The following is a 19328-nucleotide window of genomic DNA, read 5'->3' as shown; positions in this document are numbered from 1 at the left end:
TAGAGTCAACCTCTGAAATTAAACTTCATGGAGTCAAATGAGTCGACCTCTGGAAGCAACTTCTGAAAATTTACTTCTAGAGCCAACCTCTGAAAATTAACTTCTGGACTCAGCCTTGGCCAATTATTCACAGTAATTTTTCTATCTTTTGAAAAAGAATAAGGGTTTTATGGCCTTTTAGCCATATTTTTAATTTTGGTGTAAACAGCGACAAATTCAAATCCGTCGCTAAAATCCGTCAGTAATTAGCGACGGATTCAAATCCGTTAGCAATTTCTTAAAATTTCGTCGCCAAATTTTTTAGTCCGGGTGACCGATTAAATAATAATTTATTTTTACGATTTTTTTTTTAATTTTTTAAAATTAGCGACAGATTCAAATCCGTCGCTCAAATCCGTCGGCAATTTCTTACAATTCCGTCGCCAAATTTTTTAGTCTGTTGCAAAAAAAAATAGCGATGAGGTCTTTGCCGATGGCAATCCATCGGGAAACATTTTCTCGACGAATTTCCTCCTTTTAGCGACGAAAAAATATGTCGCTAAAAGCAGGTTTTTTAGTAGTGTTATCTTTATGGTTTTGAAGTATTATTCCAGTTAAGGCGAATCTCATGGATTCGGTTGTTAATTTTGTCTGACTTAGCCCTTTGGACGAAAGTCCGATGTCATCTGAGGATAGATCTCCTGCAACTCGGCTCCAAAATACTTATGATAGGATTTGGTGTCCATTAGTACCAAATTGTTAACGGAATAAAATGTGAGGTACCAAATCGTTTGAAAATAAGATAACAAATTGTTAACGGAATGAAATGTGAGGTACCAAATCGTTTGAAAATGAAGTATCAAATCGTTAACATAATTGAAAGTGAGGTATCAAATTATTTAAAAGTTAATATTAAATTATTAATGGACTTACTTCTCTAATTGTTGTCGAAATCAAAATTGAAGTATAAAATTATTTGATTTTTAAATAAGAAAGATTAAACTGTGAATTATAAAACGTGAAAGGTTTAAAGTAATTTGTTTCATTTTTATAATATAGTATATATATGTTAGGGATATATTTGAGTGGCAAAGAACATGAAGTCCCCAAAACATGGGGGATATATTATTTGTATGTTTTCCTTATACCATTGGGCCATTGGCATTGGGTTCCTAATCGTATTTTGACAAGGAAACTCACGCTTATTTTCCCTTTACATATAAATAAACAAATCGAATTTGTGAAACTGTTTGACAAGTCACAACACATTCAGTGCAGTTTTGATCTGCCATGTTGATCCATCATTCAGTTGCCGGTTCCCTTTTCTCTTCGTCGGCAAACCCGGACGATGAAGAAGGACAAGCTTATGAACGTTTGAGAGAACAAATTAAGGACGAGAAGTTTGCTATATACAGGGAACAAGTTTATGCTTCGGGGGTAACACTCTCTTTTTCTTTCCATAATAATAATAATAATAACGTAACTGCCCGCACGGATTTGGTCTAGTGATCTAAGCGTCAGCTATCTGGGCGCCAAAAAGAAAAATTAACAACGTAACTAATGTTTGCTGTTTTTTTTGATATTTTTAGGGTTTTGACGTGGACAGTATTTCGGATTCATCGGTGTGCGATGAAATCGTGCCTCTTTTGCATGTGGGAGAAGAGGCAGACGATGAACTCAAAGTTATGGCTGATTTTGCAATTGCACAACACAACATAGAAAATGTAGGATAATTTTAGATTGTGGTTTATGAATTCAAACACAAAAAAGTATAATTCTGATTTGTTTGTTGTGTCATTTTGTTTAGGGCTCTAATCTCGAACTGGTCAAAATTATTAAAGCTAATTATGCATTTGCGTCCGGCGTACTGTACTATATCACTTTAGACGCAAAGGACGATGACAAAAATACTGGTACATATCAAGCCGAAGTCTTTGATGGAATCACACAGCGACGGCTTGTATTATTTAGACCATCGAGGTAATCTAACGAGGATTGTAACAGTTTCGCAAGTTATTAACTAGCATTGCAATTAAATGAGAAATTCTCAGTAACGTACGTGAGAATCGTAGGAAACTTTGCAGATATGTTTGATTTTTTTAACATGCTATGCCTCCGCGGTAATCATAAAACAGAGATTGTCTTATGCCTTGTTAAAACAGGACATTCTGTAGTAAGTCATGGAAGAGATTTGTTTGTTATCTCACCCATTTTTTTGCATAGGTTTTGGGATATTATCTTTATATGTGAGTTTGCTTTCTTTGTTATACTTGAATTCGACTTCTTTAACACTTCCTTTTTTTCCTGCAGCAATAATAGTTTTGATTAACTCTTGCATCATCTTCTTCGATGTTAACATAATTTGGTATTCGCCTTTCTTTCCCGCTATCATCAATGAAGTTTTTATTTGCGAATTATTTTGTCTACTTTCCTACTTCAAGACGGTTATATTATTGTTTAGTTTTTAGTAGTTTGGGTAGAGTGCAAGCATGAAAACATCGATTGCTAGTATATATCTCGCTATACGGTTTGATAGTTGTTGTTATTTGGTCTTTGTTGAAGTATCATTATGCAATGGGATATGATCGTTTCATCAAAATTACGCTTATTTAAGTTCGACAATGAAACGTGTTTGTGTAGCATTTCCAACCATTTTGGGGATGATTCGGTATATCACCAGAAACGTACGTAGTGTATATATATGCTAATGATATGCATAGTTACTGTCTCACTTAAAAACACATACAATGGATAAATGATTCAGTTTCTTATATAGTGACACAATTTCCTAGCCTTATTTTTCTTATTTGAGTATAAAATAGTTGCTTCAATTTTCTCCTCTTTTTAATGGATGTTTTGCTTTTGCTTTAGCAAGTGATGGACTTTCTTCTTCAACATTATTCATTGCAGCAACTTCCCAGCTGCTACACTCTTTATCATTAGCTCTACTTCTTTCCCTAGAAGAAAGTATCATTAATGTGGACCGATCACATATAAAAGATGAGCTAAACGCAATCAATGTAAAAATGAATAGCTATTTAAACCGATTTTTTGGCCTTGCTACTATGTTTATTTGATTTATAATTGAAATGCATAGTTCTTGTGTCTGTGCGTTGGTGATCTAATAATTATTTAAGTTGTATTCATTTTTCGTGTTTTTCTGTTAATTTTCTTTTTTTTCTTAGGTTCAAAAAAGTTTAATTTTGTTATCATTGAAAATATCGTGATTTAGTAATATGTAAATGGATAATAATCTTTTATCTTTAAAGTAAATTTCATATTGTTTGATAATTTTTAATATAGTTTAAGTCGGAGGAAAACTGAAAATAAAAACTTGATCGAAGCCATTCCTAATAAAACCATAAGTAATTAGTATCCTTTTTAATTTTTTTAAGGAGTGTAAGCTGATTATACCTATCAAATTATATATCCGTTTTTTGTTTTAAGGAAACTAAACCCATCATTTTGAAAGAGTAATGGTTGCTTTCTACTTAACCTCATCCAAATTGTTCCCTCTCTAATTTCAACCACCACTTGGATAGAATCAGATAGTAACAAAAGGACCCAGAAAACTACTGCAAATGGCAAATGGACCCATTTCGGAGCTCGAAAAGTTCAGGTAGAGGTATGCATCAAGACGACACAGACCGAAAAGGAAAGAAAAAAGAGAAGACAAGTTGATAATGAAAGAAGCTACAGTTCATCTTCACCTCTGCCGAGTGTTAAAAATCAAACATGAATATGCTAACATACAACACTATCCCCAAATTTATAACTGTACATCTCACCTATCTATTTATCAACTTTGGTGGTTAGAAAGATAAGACTACACTAACCCAATCCTGGGCTCTACTGCCATTAGTCCAGCAATATTACATCACATGAGATTCACACACCTATCCCTATTGTGGCTTTACATTCATATCTGACCTGGTTTAATAAATTTATTACCATGTTTACAACATTCAATTCCTTCCATCCTCTGCCGGGTAAACCGACTAAACAAAAAGCATTACAATCTCCCCAGCTTTGTCTTCTCCCTCTCCACCGCTTATCTTGCTCCCCTTCTTGATGCTGATTTCCGTACTTTATGTTTCCAATTGCTCTGCATTTCATTACAAGTAAAAAATTAACTATTAACTTATTGTGGACTGATATGTAAAAAAGATAAGCTAAACGCAATCAATGTAAAAGGCATACGAGGGGCTCATCATCAGATAGTTCAGGACTGCCTGCATCGGATGATTCTGATTCTTCTCGAAGTTTTTTGGAATTTCTCGTAGTTGAGATGGCTTTTGCATCTTCATCCGTTTCAGTGTCTGATTCTTCTTTATCAATTGCCATTGCATCTTCAGAGTCTGATCTGTCTTTATTCACTTCCTTTGCATCTTGCTCCGCTTCCGAGTCTGACTTGTCTTCATTAACTTCCTCTGCATCTTGATCCCCTTCCGAGTCTGACTTGTCTTTATTAACTTCCTCTGCATCTTGATCCCCTTCAGAGTCTGATTTGTGCTTATTAACTTCCTCTCGTGTTAATTCATCTTCTTCTCCTTCTGAATGGGATTCCTCTACTGCATCATCAACTTGAGCATCTTCCGGCTGATTATCAGCATCTCCAAAAACTTTATCTTCAGAATTGGATTTCACTTTCCCATCGGATTCCTCTGATCCTTTTTTGTTCTCCAGTGCATCGCCCAAGTCTTTTCCTCCAGAAACTGATGCCACTTCTTTATCAGAATCATCCCCTTGAGAATCACCTGCAAAATAGAGAGTTCACTATGGTTGGATAAACACAGAACAAGCAAATTTGAATATTAATAAAAATCGAGACTCATGTCCCCCAAAAGAAAAAATTATCATTATCTTGACTACCTTTTCAAACAGAATGCAAAACAATTACAAACACAAATTGCAACAAACAATACAAATGCCCAACTAGGATCACTATATGAATCAGCTGTCAATTTCCTCCAGTTTAGGCTAGATTTTTCGATCGAAGAGCAAAATTACACTTAAAGATTGGTTGTAGGGATTAACCTTGACAAATATAATCTCACCATTAACTCACATAACTCTTGTATAAAAAATCTTTTATTAAGAAGATGACCATCTGTAAGATTTATCTAGCATAGCAAAATGCGCAAATTTTAAGACATTAGCACAATAATTATCTAACACTAATTTCAGAATTAAAAGGACACTTAACCTAGTGTTTCTTCATCTTCTTTAGATTCCTTGGTGGATTCAAAATTGGGTACATCAGTGTCTTCCTTATCCTCCAGTTCTTTCTGTATGTGCTTTGAGTTTTTCTTAGGAGTTCTTTTCCGTTTAACACTAAAAGAAGAACAAAAAATATCAACCAACAGTGTCCTGAAAGAACTAAACGTACAAGCAGACTGCACCAATGATGAAAATATTTCCTACTCACATCTTTTCTAATTCCTTACTCCGACTCAAATTGCCAGAACTATTTTTCAGTGCAGGGGACCTGTTAGAGTAGGATAACATTAGGCAAGAACAGATTAAATTTTGACAGGAATAATAACTATATTAACACAACAAAGAGATGATACTATGAAGAAAAATAGTTCCACAGCAGATTTAAACAGAGCTAACAGTTCCAGAAAACCTTTTCTAATTTTAGGAGTAAGATATAATTATTCAAAAGAAGTAGTCACTTACATTTTAGTTGACGGGGGAGATTTCAATGATTTTGACATCTGAAATAGTGCAAAGTAAAATGTCAGTGTTGGTTGCCTTAATAGAAATGGAACATTCACTTGTTTACGCAAAAAGAAAAATATTCAAGAAAGAACCAAGACCTTCATTGGTTTGCGTCCATTGTCAGCTAACTCCCAGCGTTCTTTTTCTAAACGGAGTACTTCTATATCTCCATCATCATATAGTATCTACACTAAGTAGCAAAAGTTGCTAAAAATATATATTTATATACATATAGTAATATGGTATAGTTAACAGATACAGACAGGAAAGAGCACCGTACCACATGTTTCCTTTTGATAGGATCATAAGACTTAATTGTGCCTTCATAAAACCTGTTGATAGAAAGAACATCATGAGGCAAGATTCTGAATGCTAAATATGAACTTCCTAAGATTTCCTTGAAGTATGAAAATTTAGTTGCAAATCTTCAACTCAGTTCTATAGTATCTGACCTTGGCATTACCACAAACCGATATCACCCCCTCTACTACTATCTGAATTTCAATATTCAATCTATAAAGAGAAAGGTACTGGCAGATTTGAGCATCTTGACATGAGTGACTTAATGGAAGCTTAACATGTAAAGCAGCAGAGCTTTAAGCCACCAAAAGGGCTATGATAAAAAAAAAAGCACATGCACAACCACTGGCAGGGAGAGTATATAAAGAAGTCTTTGTCATCATGAGTTTGGTGTCAAAGAAAAGGAGAGGGTAAATCAAGAGAATACTCACTTCTTATCCATGGGCCACCAAACTTTTATTCTATAACCATTTATTTCTTCAATATCAACTCCACTTTTCTTGGTTGTGCACTGGAAACAAAAGTAGGGGTTGTTAAAAGTATCACAATGTTACCAACAAAGAAACCAAGATAAACAAATAATTGAAAAGGAGAATATTATGCACAAATTCTGATAGATCACTGGTAAAAAGACATTGAAAAAAAACATGCTTTTGAATGAATTACAACAAGATATTATTTACACCACAAAACCACAACACAGAAAACACAATTGCTTGGCACATTCAAGACTGCTTAAAACCAGTAAAGAGCTCAACTATATCCAAATCAAACAAGGGAGTGATAACTGCAACAAATTCTCACCATACACTCAAGGTCATCAAAATCATATCAACACCAGATTTGTGATTTTCAGTAAAAGTAATAAGATACAATAGATGGGCCATGGCTCTTCCTATGTTAAACTAAATGGGAAAATAAGACAATCTATAGCAGCAAAAATAAGAGCAACAACATTGTTTAGTTGGAAGTGGAGCAGCATCTGCATTGTATTGCCCCAAACAAATATAATTTTGGCAAACAAAGACGACCAGACTCTTCAATTAAACACAAACAGAAAAGAATGATTGTGTAGTCCTAAGAAAACAACAAGAAAAACAAGCATAAAAAGTGTCTTAATTAATCAGTGAATGTGAGGCACAGATATATCACGAGTCAGCTAGATGATGCGAACTAAAAGAGTTTAAAGGTGTTAACCTTCGCCAACCCGGCAACACTTCTTCTTTTTCGTTTCTTCATGCTTCCAGTCAAAGACTTTGAGTCATTCTTATCAGTGTCCCCTAACGCAATTGACTTCTACAGAAATTATAATAAGGTGAAACATTCAATGAATAGCAACCACAAAGTTGCAAATGTGTGATTGCATCTAGCATAAGACATAACAAACAACTGACCTCCAAATTATCATCATTTTCTTCAACTTCAACTTCCCTGCTATTGTGATCAAGAGCAGAGCTTTTACCTTTATATCTCGACGTGAAACCTAAATTATTTCCAATGCATGATGCCAATAAGTCGGACTTGAAGCTTTGCGCTGTTCGTTTTGGGGTAGCCTTTTTTCCCTTAGAATCAGGGCTTGTATCATCCCCTGAAGCACTTAAAGAAGCTTTTAAATTCCCCGGAGATAGTCTATGAGTAGTTGATCTTCGGCGTTTAGGTACCGGAACAGATTCTATGTCAGTAGCCTTTCGCTTTTTAACTTTTTGATGCTCTGGCTCCAACTCTTTTTTCTCATTTGGGAAATGTTTGTGACCATTGCTTGCCTCAAACTTGCTAGATAGCCCCAGATTATCCAAATTGATTTCTCTCACCATCTTCAAAACATCAACATCATTTTCAGCATTTTTTGTTTTGGCTGTTAAAGGCTTGTTCTTTTTAGCTTTTCCACCCTTGGCGCCCTGTGATTTTAACTGTTTTAACATCTTACCAAGAGGCACCTCACTTGCTTCTTTATCACTGTCTTTTAGAACCTCGTCTTCAATAATATCAGATTTAATCTGATGTGATACCAGAAATATCTCTGTAAGTTAATGAAATATGCACAAGCCACAAAAACCACAAAATATTAACTTATAAGGAGTAGAGCATACTTTGCCATCACTTTCCAACTTGAGCAATTCCAATTGAGCAACGACATTCTCATCAGCCAACCATGTTTTGCCTTCAGTTTCCTATCAAATACACATGCAATAGCAGTAATTTATACAATATTCAACAAGAAGTTTGTAAAATATATAACAGTTAAACAGAGAGCAAAGGTAACATCTAAATGAGATTACACTTGGGACAACAGCAAGAAAATTCAAGTCAAACAAAAAATAATTACCAGAGAATCATCCCCTTCTTTCTTCTCATATAATTTGTAAAGCATAGGAGGCAAGGGAGCTGATGCAGACAACATTTGCATATCTTCCTCCTTTTGAGACAAGCGCTTGGTGATTGACAACCCAAGTTCAGAGATTGCATGTGAATTCTGTGAATGTAAATCAGTATAGATATAAGCTTGCAGAGTTGCATTTCATTGATCGTCATGTTTACTGTATTTTTTATTTTGTCATTATTATAACATCCTAATAATTACGTTGAAATAAGAAGATGAAAAAATTGACAAGTTCACAACCTTTGACTTTGCAGCGTCGACGACATCTTCTGAACGCTTGATACTTCGAAAAATAGAAACTATTGCAGATGTTATCTCCATCTCCTTGTTTGTGGTAGGCTCTGACTTGACTTCTTCATCTTTATGCACGAGAATGGAAAGAATCAAGTGCAGTTGCCTAAAAAATACATAACAGAACCAGCGTTATCCTCCATTTGAGTTCTTGTTTTCTTCTTAATGCAATAACAGTCTTTATTAATGAAACTACACCATGGAAAGCATATCCAAAAAAAGCCTAAAATGGGCAATTAGATATACCGGTAAATTGGTTCGTATGCTTTAACATCCTTGCATTCATCTATGTTAGGAAATGAATGATGAGCAAGGGCATGGACCAAATATGGTAGAAGGTCTTCAGGGTATGATGCAGAGAGATTTACATCACTTTGTACAGACAGTTGGCGTGACTTTGTTTGGTAATGCATTTGAATAATATCAACAAGATTTTGCTTCTCCTGCCATTGCAAACACAATACAAATTAGAAAAACATCATATATCATACCTTGAGAGAAAGATTGATTAGCACTTGATTTATCCATTAGTAAAGAACTTGTAAAGATAATCGGTTCTGTACACGCATACCTCTTCAAAATCAAGGGGCTTAATTCCATTTAAATTAAATAAGAACGCACAAGCATACTTCACATCCAGAAGGCGGTCTTTTATATAGTGATGAACTTTACTCAGAAATAGTTTCCTAGCTTCAGAGAAAGCAATCTACAAAAGAGGAAAGAATTTTTTGTAAAGGTATACGTTTACAATAAACTAATCATTCACTTGCTAAAGGTATGCAAATAGTATAAATGAAGTTACACACGAATTGCAAGGACTCTACCTCAGGTGTCCTTAAGGTTAAGTGGAACACATTAACAGGTATCTTATGATCCCATTGCTTAGATAAACGGATAATTGCCTTAGCAGAAGCAAGCCGTAGATGGGCCTTATCAACTGAACTGTAGATAAGACAAAATTGTACATTAAACGCAAACCATATAAAAGAACAAACCCAAAAGCTAGAAGGAAAGACAGAACTATAAACAAAATAAAATAAATCAATCAGTAAAGTAATGAATATAAACCTTGATTCTATATCTTCTGATATTTCTCCAAACAGAAGTACATTCCTAAGCATCTCCAAAAGAGCATCAATATCAGGACGAAGTTGTGCATCTTTAACTGGCAAGTAACTTTTAACCAGTGTCTTGATCCCATATATCTGTAGGTAATCATCAGTAGACCACAGTTTAAACTTTAAACTTTTGTTGTTGGGTAGTACGAAAGAAAAAGAAATGGATGGTCATATAAAGATGAGAAGAATTGAAGTACACTTCTCATGCTCATTTTAAGATATGCCTTGCTAAGGGAAGATTACAATAGAAATACTTTGCCTGGCTGGTTAGAAAATCAAGAGAAGCAACGTAAACTGCAGCTAACATATAAAATGGGGACTATAGCCTCAAGAGAAAAGTTAATAATTATACTTTAATTTGATATAGAAAATGGCATCTCAGATTTCAATATTAAAAGTAGGCAACAGAACTAAAAAATTAATAAAGGTTTCATTTAATCCAATTTAATTTACCTCCCTGCTCAACTGGGGAATAAGAATTTTCAGGGTTTTGAAGTAAAATGGAGGCAGGGAAACCTCCAATTCATTTTCTCGTTCATTTCCAGGACAAAGTAAAGTGCTAACATTATTATCCTAAACCTCTACCTGAAAGTTATATAAAAGATATCATCTAGGAGTCTAGAATGGAGTTGTACTTCATAATCCAATGGTGATTAGTTACAATACAAAGAAAAGGGTCACCACAGAATCCCACAAACTTGATGTCTCTAAGTTTGATATGACTAAGAATAAACTTCCCCTAGATAACCAACCTTCAACAAACATAGTTCACTTCTATTATCCCAGCATGCTTTCGAGTCGTCTTCTGCTTTCTGCAGCAACCAAGCAAATTTAAATGATACATCAAGTTACAAATGGTAAGTATACAGGACAAGGATCTTTGAATGCATACAATGCTAGCTTTAAGAATCTTGCTTTTTATGAATTCATCAATTTCTCCCTCTCTGGTTTCAAAAACTGCCATTGCAGTCTCTGCTATACACCCTAGAGACTGAAGTACAGCAGGCAAATGTCTCTTCTCGTCCAACATGACCACGAGTTTCTGAAAAATCATGCAAACAACATCAGCACTGCCATACACTCTAAAATTCCCAATGATGGCCATGCACAAAAGGACCAAATACAAATTACAAGGACAAAGATAACCTTGTATAAAACAGAAAGGGACTTTAGCCCATCGTCCTTTGTTATTGCTGCTAGGGCATGCACAGCATACTTGGCCTGTCTTCGACTACCTTCTAAGCAGAGCCTCTCCAAAATAAGATCAATTGAACTACAAGTGAACAATAACAAGAGTTTGAACATGTTAACTAGGAACTGACAGTAAAGTGTCAATATGAACGATCAACAACCACACCTGGATGACGCTGCAAGCTGTTCTCGGATAGTACCACCAGCCTTTGCCAAAATGTGCAGAGCTCCTCCTTTTACTATCTCATTATCATCTTTCAAAAAATTCAGCAACTCTTCTTCAGTCCCATTAAGTAGCATTGGACTGAATCGTGCAAGAAGCTGAAGATTTACATGGTTGGATTGATTAAAGAAAAGCATTAGAACATGCAAAAAGAAATCAGATAATTCTGCTGTACAAGGTTATGGTGAGAAAAGTTATACTAGCCTACAAAAATGGAAATAAAAGACCGCATAACTAAAACATTCATGAAAAAAGTTGTACATAAGAAGTAAAGTTCACAACGCAGTGATGGAATGACAACTCCAACCTCATAAAAGATAATAAACTGGACAATATAGGACATAGATGACTAATTTCATCATAAATGAAATGAAGGGACTAGGGAAACATGTTCTTACCACCAGAATATCCATGCAAGATTGGATAAATTGTGTGTTTCCTGCAGATTTATGTGTGGCAGCCTCCACCAAAAATTCTTTGACATGCTCCATACTGAAAAGTGAATACGAGCACTTCACAGATAGATTGCTCAAAAAATCATAGAGTCGGTGTTTCTCGCCAAGTACTTTCAGCAAATCCTCCTGCATAAAGAAAGATTTTTGTGTTGAAAATTTTTCCATGGAAGGGAAAGGCAGAATGCAGTTTCATCATCAGCATACAAACAAAGCAAAACAAGCTTGATTTTAGCAGTTTAGTCGGTCCTCTAATCACTTAATTTAAATTCATGAATCTGCAAGTCCTTAACATAGCATGAAGGCAGACAATTAGTGAAGTTATATATTCTCACTTTTTATGGTTTGATAAATATGAAAACACTTTTTTCAATATCAAAAAATACATAAAAATCAATTCCATTCCTAGAAAACCCTAATGACAGATAGTTGTGTTGGTTGGTCAATAAGAGCAACCTAGTTGCAGTAGTCTAAAATAAATGTATAGCTATGCATGGTAAGAGCATATGAAACAGGGTTTCGGATAACATAAACAATGTTCACCAAATTATAGCTCGACTGTTTAAATACTCAAATAAAAAAAACTAATTGGACTGGAACATCCTACATACAAAAAAAGTTATTTGCTTTTAAGAGAGTATAGAGATACAGAGACTGTTGTGGGCATCAAACCATCCGGGACTGTATCAAGGCATTGCTCAAGATAATTCTTTGATGTTAATGAATCTGTTGTGTGATTACATAAAGTGATGCTAAATCGCAAAAGACGCCCTGGTGCTGCCTCAAGAAATAACCATCACACCGATAGTAATTGTGGAGAAGGGGTGCAAGGAGAGCCAATATGGTCATGTTGGTAACAGTAAAACGTGCAATTATTTGATGTAGAAAATTTAGAGGACTTCAATTTTACAAGGAAAAGCCAACCCTTACTGCCAATGTGAAAATATCGATTCCTCTCTTACCCTCCAAATACATAACATAAATGCAATGCCCAACATCCAACACCTAGATCATCTCTATTTCTACTGAAAACACTAAAAAAACACTTGTGCCACTAACTAGGGGTGTGCATTCAGAAACGAATCAATTTATTTTTCAAAACCGAACCAAATCAAAATTACAAGGATTTAAATTTTTTCAAACCGAACCAAACCAGTCTGTTTTTGGTTGATTTTTCAGTTTGGTTTGTTTGCACTGAAACTTAACTTAAATATTTTCATGCATAAAACCAAACCAAACTGAAAAACTGAAATTTTTATAAAGTTAAACCGAATCGAACTTATTAGTTTGGTTTGATTTTTTCGTATTTGCACACCCCTTCCACTAACAAACTTATTGCTTACCCGAAGACTGCAAAATTGCTGGAAATTAGTGTTTGCATCAAGGAGATTAGTTAAAATCTTCCATATATTGACATCTTTCAGTTGATCAAGCATTTGAAAATTCTCCTCAGCCTTAGCAGGCTCAGCAAATGAGCGAGACATGATCCGAAAACAGATCAGTACTTTCTTTTGGATCTCATGAGCATCTCCATCCTGTATTCAGACATGAAAGCATATTTTAGTTGTGATACTCGTGGCTCATTCTTTTTGCCTCTATTGAAATAATTCCATCTCCACCTGATGCATCTGCCTAAGGGATATATATCTCTGCATCTCTTGTTGTAACCTGCAATCCAAGAGGAAATCCCCTGAAAATGAGTGCACAATCCATCAAATACATAAAACTAAAAGAAGGGAGGATGATCAAATGTCATGTGCAGTTGCCTGATGTCAACTGACCATTTATAACATACCTTTGCTTCTGCTCCAGAATCTTCTCAAGAGCTTTAACTTCAACTTTGTCAAATACAGAGAACACTCTGACCCAAAGTTTAACTCTATCCTTGACTGAGAACTCAGTTGGGAAAATTGACCCATAGAGAACAAATTCAATTGTATCTGATCTGTAGTGGGGAACATGCATAACCAATATTCAAATGAAAACTAAGTACTTTCTTAGCTTCAATATATATAAAATAATAGATATAGTACGCAAATCGAGATGTATCACCTGAAATCTTTGTCATAAAGACACCTCAAAATCTTCCCAGGAATCCAATCATATTCGCCATAACTAATTGAGCCCTCGGAGGACTTTACACAATAAACCCTGAATATTTCTGCCAGCCTTTCCATGGTATATCTCTTGACAAGTAGCTAGAGAAAACAAAAAAAAACAGGAAACACATTGGCAACTATGTATGATTATCTATGATATCTAGCAAAAAACCAAGAAACAATTTTCTGCTCATCAACTAAAGGAGAAGGCATAACATACAGATTTGTCTCGAAGACGTTCTGCTACTAATTTTATAGTTTCAACAGGGATGGAATGCAAGGCATGACATGCCACATCACAGATCACATCAACAACTTGTTTACGGACATTCTCATCATAGTCCAACAATCGGTCACAGAGGGAAGCTGGAAAGCATTGAACAAGATCAATATAAACATAAATGACATTTAAAGATTCCTAAATTCACTTGCCGTACTTACAGATAATTTGAGAAGCCTCAGCTCGAGATGGATTTGACAGCAGACAGCTTTTGACGCGTTCCAGGACAGACATTCGGACTTCTACTCCTCTATCACTCAACCTTTTCAAAAACTCAGAAAAAATTGGCTGAAAGGCTTCAAGTATGGGAGATTCTGGAAGAGCAAACAGATCTCCAACTAACCCCACTGCTTTCAAGCGAATTTCCAGTTGATCTGTCTGCAAGTAATAAAATTTATGCAATATGAAACTAATTCCAGAAATACCAGCATCATAAACTTAAATGGTAAAAAGCTCCCCAAAAGTCTAAAGTTAATATGCAAGGTAATCAATATTATAATATTCAAAAGGCATTTTGAAAGGAAGGATCATTTATTGACAAGATCATTTTGGAAGGAAGTATCAAAAATAGTTGAGCTTAAGAACCATTTCATAATGCACCACAGCCTAAATCAAATACAGAGCAGTGGGACACAGAATCTGTAATTACCAAAAGCTCTCCTGTGAGGTAAGGAATGACTCCTGATAAGATCTGAGGAGCACAGCAGTAGACATCATAAATAACTTCATGATAGTCAATTTGACTATTCGCTGACCGGTTATCTCCAGATATTGATGATACAAGGAACTGTTTAATTCCAGCTTCAAGGTTTCCAGCACACTGCTTTATCACATTCATAGCAAGTCTTCTTGCAGCTGAAGAAACGTCCTGGAATTAAGGGTTTAAAATTTAGCTACTTCTAAGGACAAACAATAAGTAGATTTAATACCATAACAGGAAAACAAAATAATACTAATAAACACAAGGCGCAACAAATTGTGCAAAACAACAAAAGTAAGATACTTACAGTTCTATTTCGACCTAATACAGATAATATAACAAATAAAAGATCCTCCCGAACATCTTCACTTTCTTCTATGAGAACAGCCATTATTGTTTGCATTGATGACAATACACTTTCTTGGTGATCGTCACTGCACAAGTGAAATTTTTTAGACAATGGTAGAAAAAAAAAGCTCTACATCCACGAAATAACTGTAGTTCAAAGAGAGTGTGTAAAAAGAAAAAAAGGAAAAGAATAGTAAACCATGCTCATATAATATCTTCCTGTGTACTTCAAATGCAGAAACCGAGAGAACAACAAAAAGCAAGCAGCTGTAGAAGTAGATGTATTTTTATATTTACAATATAAGCAGCTGTCTCCAGGATCTGAAGATCTCACATCGCGAAATTAGAATCAAAAGACAAATCCAGTCAGTCATATGGTTGCATGTGCGGATCCATGTTTGTCTTGTAGGTGTGTGCGCGCGCACCTGCACCTATATCTTTGTGTGTCTATATGTGTGTGCGCCTATATCTGCGTGTGCAAGACAAAGAACAAAGAGGAATGTTTTGACAACTGTTTGTGGTCTCAGTCTAGAGCTATCCTCCTGTGAGTGCCAGTTCATTTAGCGCGAATATGTGAATCATTTACATTATGCTTTTATAAACACACCCTCCCAACCCTTGCTAACGCCAATATTGATGATAATGATCGGGTTATTTTTGGCACATTTAACAAATAAGACGAATAAAAATTAATGAGGTTGGTTTAGTTCGGCTGATTGAGTTAATTTCCAAGTCTAAACCTAAAATTAAGGCTTAGTACGAGACAAAACATGACAGAAGAATGATCAGATCATTTGCAGCCATTAGTGTGTATCTTTGAATTAGAAGAGAAGCAGTCATTTTGGTCATTTTGGCATGTCAAGAATGATGCCCCGAAAAAAAAAAGAGAACAAGGTAGAATCACTATGACTAATCCCTTTGAAAACACTGAAAAAAACTGCAAAATAGAACACACCTGGCAACATCAAAAAATGTACTGAACATTGTATTCACCAAATCATCACATTCTAGATCCAACATCACAACACATGACCTATACTTGGCAAGAGTCTCCAAAATAACAACTCTCCTTCCATATGACGGGCCACCAGTATCTCTTAACCCGCTAAAAGTTCCTACGACCAAGTGAAAAATATCCTGCAGGTACAAATAGTCCAATCTTATTACATTGAATATGCAATATAAAAAGTGTGATATAAAAATACGTCAAATAGTTCCATTAATCTGCTGAGCTTCAGAAAAGATAATAAACCTTTAGAATATCATCACTGTACGGAGCTTCAGGTGCAGTAATACGAGTTATTTCACAAATACAAGTTGCAACTAGAAGCTTAACATCCCTATCTTGATGCTTAAGATATTCTGGTTTCACAATCGCATCGAGAAAAGGCTGCATCAACTCCAACATAGCAGCTGAGGGCGACTGGTCCATCTCAGAAAGGCATATAGCAGCTTGCTGCAGGCAAAGAAAACTTAAGCAAGTTTATAAAAGAACAACAATGTAATCAAATTTGCACCTCTACAAGAACAAGTATCCAAAAATGCAATTATAATCAAGTAAAATTTCTTAATTCTCCCATAGAAAAGAGTACAGCAAAACAATATTGACACTAAGTAACCAAAATGAAATATAAATGAACTACAGAAAATTGCATAACAAGCAATTAACTAACTGAAATATTTAAAATATACTTGATGGCATTATGGAAGAAAGATGAATGTCAAGTACTGAAGATTGAATGAGTGACAAAGAAGGAAGCGGTGATTCAGTCCCAACAATTTTGAGCCATAAAGAAGCACACTAGTGTTTGTTTAAGCTGTATGTTAATAAAACTTTTGCTCCGTAAAGGATGCGATCATGCAACTTCATAAAATCAGATTGTTGGAGTAGGAGCAAAAAATGAGGGAGGAACACCTGGCATAAAGATAGATTCAAATAGATGTTGCCACTTAAGTCGCATAAAAGATATAATACAAGTTGTAAGAAAAAAGATGTATCCATTAGGTGGCTTTCACCATTTACAGATTACTGTACCATGTCAAAGTAAATGTGCATATGTACAAGAATCAACCAGCTACAAACTAAAAAATTGAATCTTTTACATCGTGATCAAGAATAAATTTTACTTGCATCCCTCAAAATTAACACCTAGTAAATCTTCAATATGTTGCACAAAAATTAGAAACATATAAATAACATTTTAGTATAGTTACTAGAAACATGCAACAGTCAGAAGTTGTCCTAAAATCTAATAAGGCAGTCAATAAAAGCTATTAACTTAAGACATGCGAAGTTGGGGCCTCAAAAAAATGCTTCTTTCTTACTTATTTTTTTCCACAGTGAGGCATAGATAGATGTATCAGCAGATCATACATTGAACTGCAAGTGACATCGATGATAAAGCAGTCATACACATACAAATAAACCTCAAATACAAAATCTCCACTTCCTTTTTCTATTAACTTTTTTTTTACCATATTCCTAATGGAGACAATTGTCCATGAAATAGGGCCTACCTCTCCAATACTTAGAATCTCAAAGATGAAAATGGTAGTAATTATGAAAACACCATTACAACCACTAAAATCCATCAACTATATATCCCAGCAATGCTCCCCATCTAACACCCAACAAAACTCCACATGTCACACCTCTACCATTGCCTCGTGTAAACCTGAAAACTACCCATGTAATAGCAATTGTCTTTGCTGAGTACAGAAGTGCACCACTGTATGTCTTTCCCCAAAAATATAAAATAAAAGGGGGTAAAATATGAAACTGGCTAACAGTTAAAAAAATTGGTCTTTATCTAATCTATTATTTAATCTGAACACAATCTAAATCTTCAACATGAATTGTACTCTATACAACACACTTCACTCAATTTTAAAATTTCACCTATAGAACCTAGAAAAAACATTAAGCCTAATTCAATCAAAACCTAACCTAATTCAACAACTTACACAAAAACCTAACTTCTCTATTTCATCACACTAAGACTAAGCCCTAAAACCAAACTGAACCATCAAGGTCACATTCTTTCAAGCTAATTAAAGACTAGACTTGAACTTAAACTGATAGTACACTTCCTAAAACACAGTTCCAAACCCTAAATACAACATTAAGTCTTAAAAACCCTAATTGAGTCAAATTATCACCAATTTAAAACGAAATTGCAAGAAAGAAAATAAAATCAAACCCTAAAACAAATAGTTCACATCCTGTAAAGCTGAAACAAGCAACAATTCAAGTTTGACTACCAAATTCAAAACAAAATTATGAAATTAGGTAAAACTAAGAACCTTTAAGAGCTTAAGAAGCGCATCTTTACTAGAAGGAGGTGTCTGGAGCTTCGATCCCACCTCCTTCAGCTGTTCCTCGAGCTTTAACGCCATTAAAACGCCGTCGTTTCTTGTTTTACTCCACTCTGCAAACCCAGCTCGCTCATCGACTTCTAAAAAACCCAACAGATATACAAGAAGCTGGGTTTTGTTTTTTCTTTTTTTTTTAATAATGTTTTGTATTGTAAGATTTGGATTTCGAACAGCAACGCGAAATGAACTCCAAATGCAACATAAATTTTATTTAATACACGTCAAATGTCCCTATCTATCTAACTAGTTAATATGATAATACATAAAAAAATATATTAATTAATCTTTGATTTTTTTATTTTTTATTTATAAATTTTAAGATATCTTTGAAAAAATTATTTTATATAAATACTGGAAACGTTAACGTAATTGTGATTTGTGATTCAAGAATTTAAGTACAAAAGAAAGTCCACGTTGATGCTTATTTAGATTGAATATATCATATATGTACTTCAATAATCTCATGTAGATACTTTATTTTTGAATGGAATAATTTAATTGTTGTGCATGACTTTTTGAAAGGACTACTTTACAAGCTATAAAATGACTGATAGATAAAATGACTATAAGAGTCTCGAATTTAGCCAAACTATCGGGTTAGATAATTACAACACATATTAGATGTTTCGGCTACCAAATGAACCACCCAAAGTCTATTACGTAGCAACATAAAACACTAGATTTAAAACTAGATCAAGCCAAATCGGCATTACAGATCTACAGTATAATAAAAAAATTCTTGATTGATTATGAATCTAAGGAACATATTATAAAACTTCAGATCTGTAATTATCTTTAAACGAAACACAAGAATATTACGTCGTTCTGTGATTACAATTTACAACAACTATTATTTACAAGTTACAAT

The 19328-nt window shown here is 34.6% G+C and overlaps 2 protein-coding genes across 6 annotated transcripts; one reads left to right on the top strand and one right to left on the bottom strand.

Moving 5' to 3' along the window:
* The first annotated feature begins 1130 nt into the window (after nt 1-1130).
* On the top strand, nt 1131-3125 carry LOC126678105 (uncharacterized). 3 transcript variants are annotated; one of them, XM_050372984.1, is made up of 5 exons: nt 1131-1416; nt 1569-1703; nt 1787-1959; nt 2290-2344; nt 2851-3125. In XM_050372984.1, exons 1-4 carry the CDS (start codon nt 1270-1272, stop codon nt 2306-2308), a joined length of 474 nt encoding a protein of 157 aa, XP_050228941.1. In that variant the 5' UTR covers nt 1131-1269; the 3' UTR covers nt 2309-2344; nt 2851-3125. The 3 variants fall into 3 exon arrangements, with proteins under 3 accessions (XP_050228941.1, XP_050228956.1, XP_050228948.1); XM_050372999.1 differs by lacking the exon at nt 2290-2344; XM_050372991.2 differs by lacking the exon at nt 2851-3125 and having other exon boundaries at nt 2290-2578.
* Nucleotides 3126-3660: 535 nt separating this feature from the next.
* On the bottom strand, nt 3661-18651 carry LOC126665218 (sister chromatid cohesion protein PDS5 homolog A). Of its 3 annotated transcripts, none has more exons than XM_050357943.2 (33): nt 18389-18649; nt 16338-16541; nt 16041-16222; nt 15045-15171; nt 14687-14905; nt 14199-14415; nt 13978-14123; nt 13711-13856; nt 13454-13603; nt 13278-13326; nt 13002-13193; nt 11605-11787; nt 11150-11304; nt 10939-11065; nt 10685-10834; nt 10545-10604; nt 9743-9879; nt 9499-9616; nt 9246-9380; nt 8921-9117; nt 8624-8780; nt 8330-8476; nt 8094-8174; nt 7398-8000; nt 7201-7299; nt 6435-6514; nt 5984-6035; nt 5802-5888; nt 5662-5699; nt 5408-5467; nt 5186-5313; nt 4180-4736; nt 3661-4084 (listed from the first exon to the last, which is right to left on the bottom strand). In XM_050357943.2, exons 1-33 carry the CDS (start codon nt 18479-18481, stop codon nt 4031-4033), a joined length of 5130 nt encoding a protein of 1709 aa, XP_050213900.1. In that variant the 5' UTR covers nt 18482-18649; the 3' UTR covers nt 3661-4030. The 3 variants fall into 3 exon arrangements, 2 of the variants coding, with proteins under 2 accessions (XP_050213900.1, XP_050213901.1); XM_050357944.2 differs by having other exon boundaries at nt 7201-7296; XR_007637565.2 differs by lacking the exons at nt 3661-4084; nt 4180-4736; nt 5186-5313 and having other exon boundaries at nt 5802-5893; nt 18389-18651.
* Nucleotides 18652-19328: the final 677 nt, after the last annotated feature.

Source organism: Mercurialis annua, linkage group LG1-X (genome assembly GCF_937616625.2).
Source record: "Mercurialis annua linkage group LG1-X, ddMerAnnu1.2, whole genome shotgun sequence".
Taxonomy (NCBI): Eukaryota; Viridiplantae; Streptophyta; class Magnoliopsida; order Malpighiales; family Euphorbiaceae; genus Mercurialis; species Mercurialis annua.
The sequence above is the reverse complement of the archived record's forward strand: the minus strand, read 5'-3'. Positions and strand labels throughout refer to the sequence as shown.

Bases quoted from the DNA above. Each gene is read 5' to 3' on its own strand.
- LOC126678105 (XM_050372984.1), top strand. From the start codon at position 1,270: ATGTTGATCCATCATTCAGTTGCCGGTTCCCTTTTCTCTTCGTCGGCA. The intron at 1,417-1,568 runs GTAACACTCTCT...TGATATTTTTAG, and splicing joins AACAAGTTTATGCTTCGGGG to GGTTTTGACGTGGACAGTAT. The intron at 1,704-1,786 runs GTAGGATAATTT...CATTTTGTTTAG, and splicing joins CACAACACAACATAGAAAAT to GGCTCTAATCTCGAACTGGT.
- LOC126665218 (XM_050357943.2), bottom strand. From the start codon at position 18,481: ATGGCGTTAAAGCTCGAGGAACAGCTGAAGGAGGTGGGATCGAAGCTC. The intron at 9,381-9,498 runs GTAGAGTCCTTG...CCTCTTTTGTAG, and splicing joins TAACCTTAAGGACACCTGAG to ATTGCTTTCTCTGAAGCTAG. The intron at 5,314-5,407 runs GTGAGTAGGAAA...TTCTTCTTTTAG, and splicing joins AGTAAGGAATTAGAAAAGAT to TGTTAAACGGAAAAGAACTC.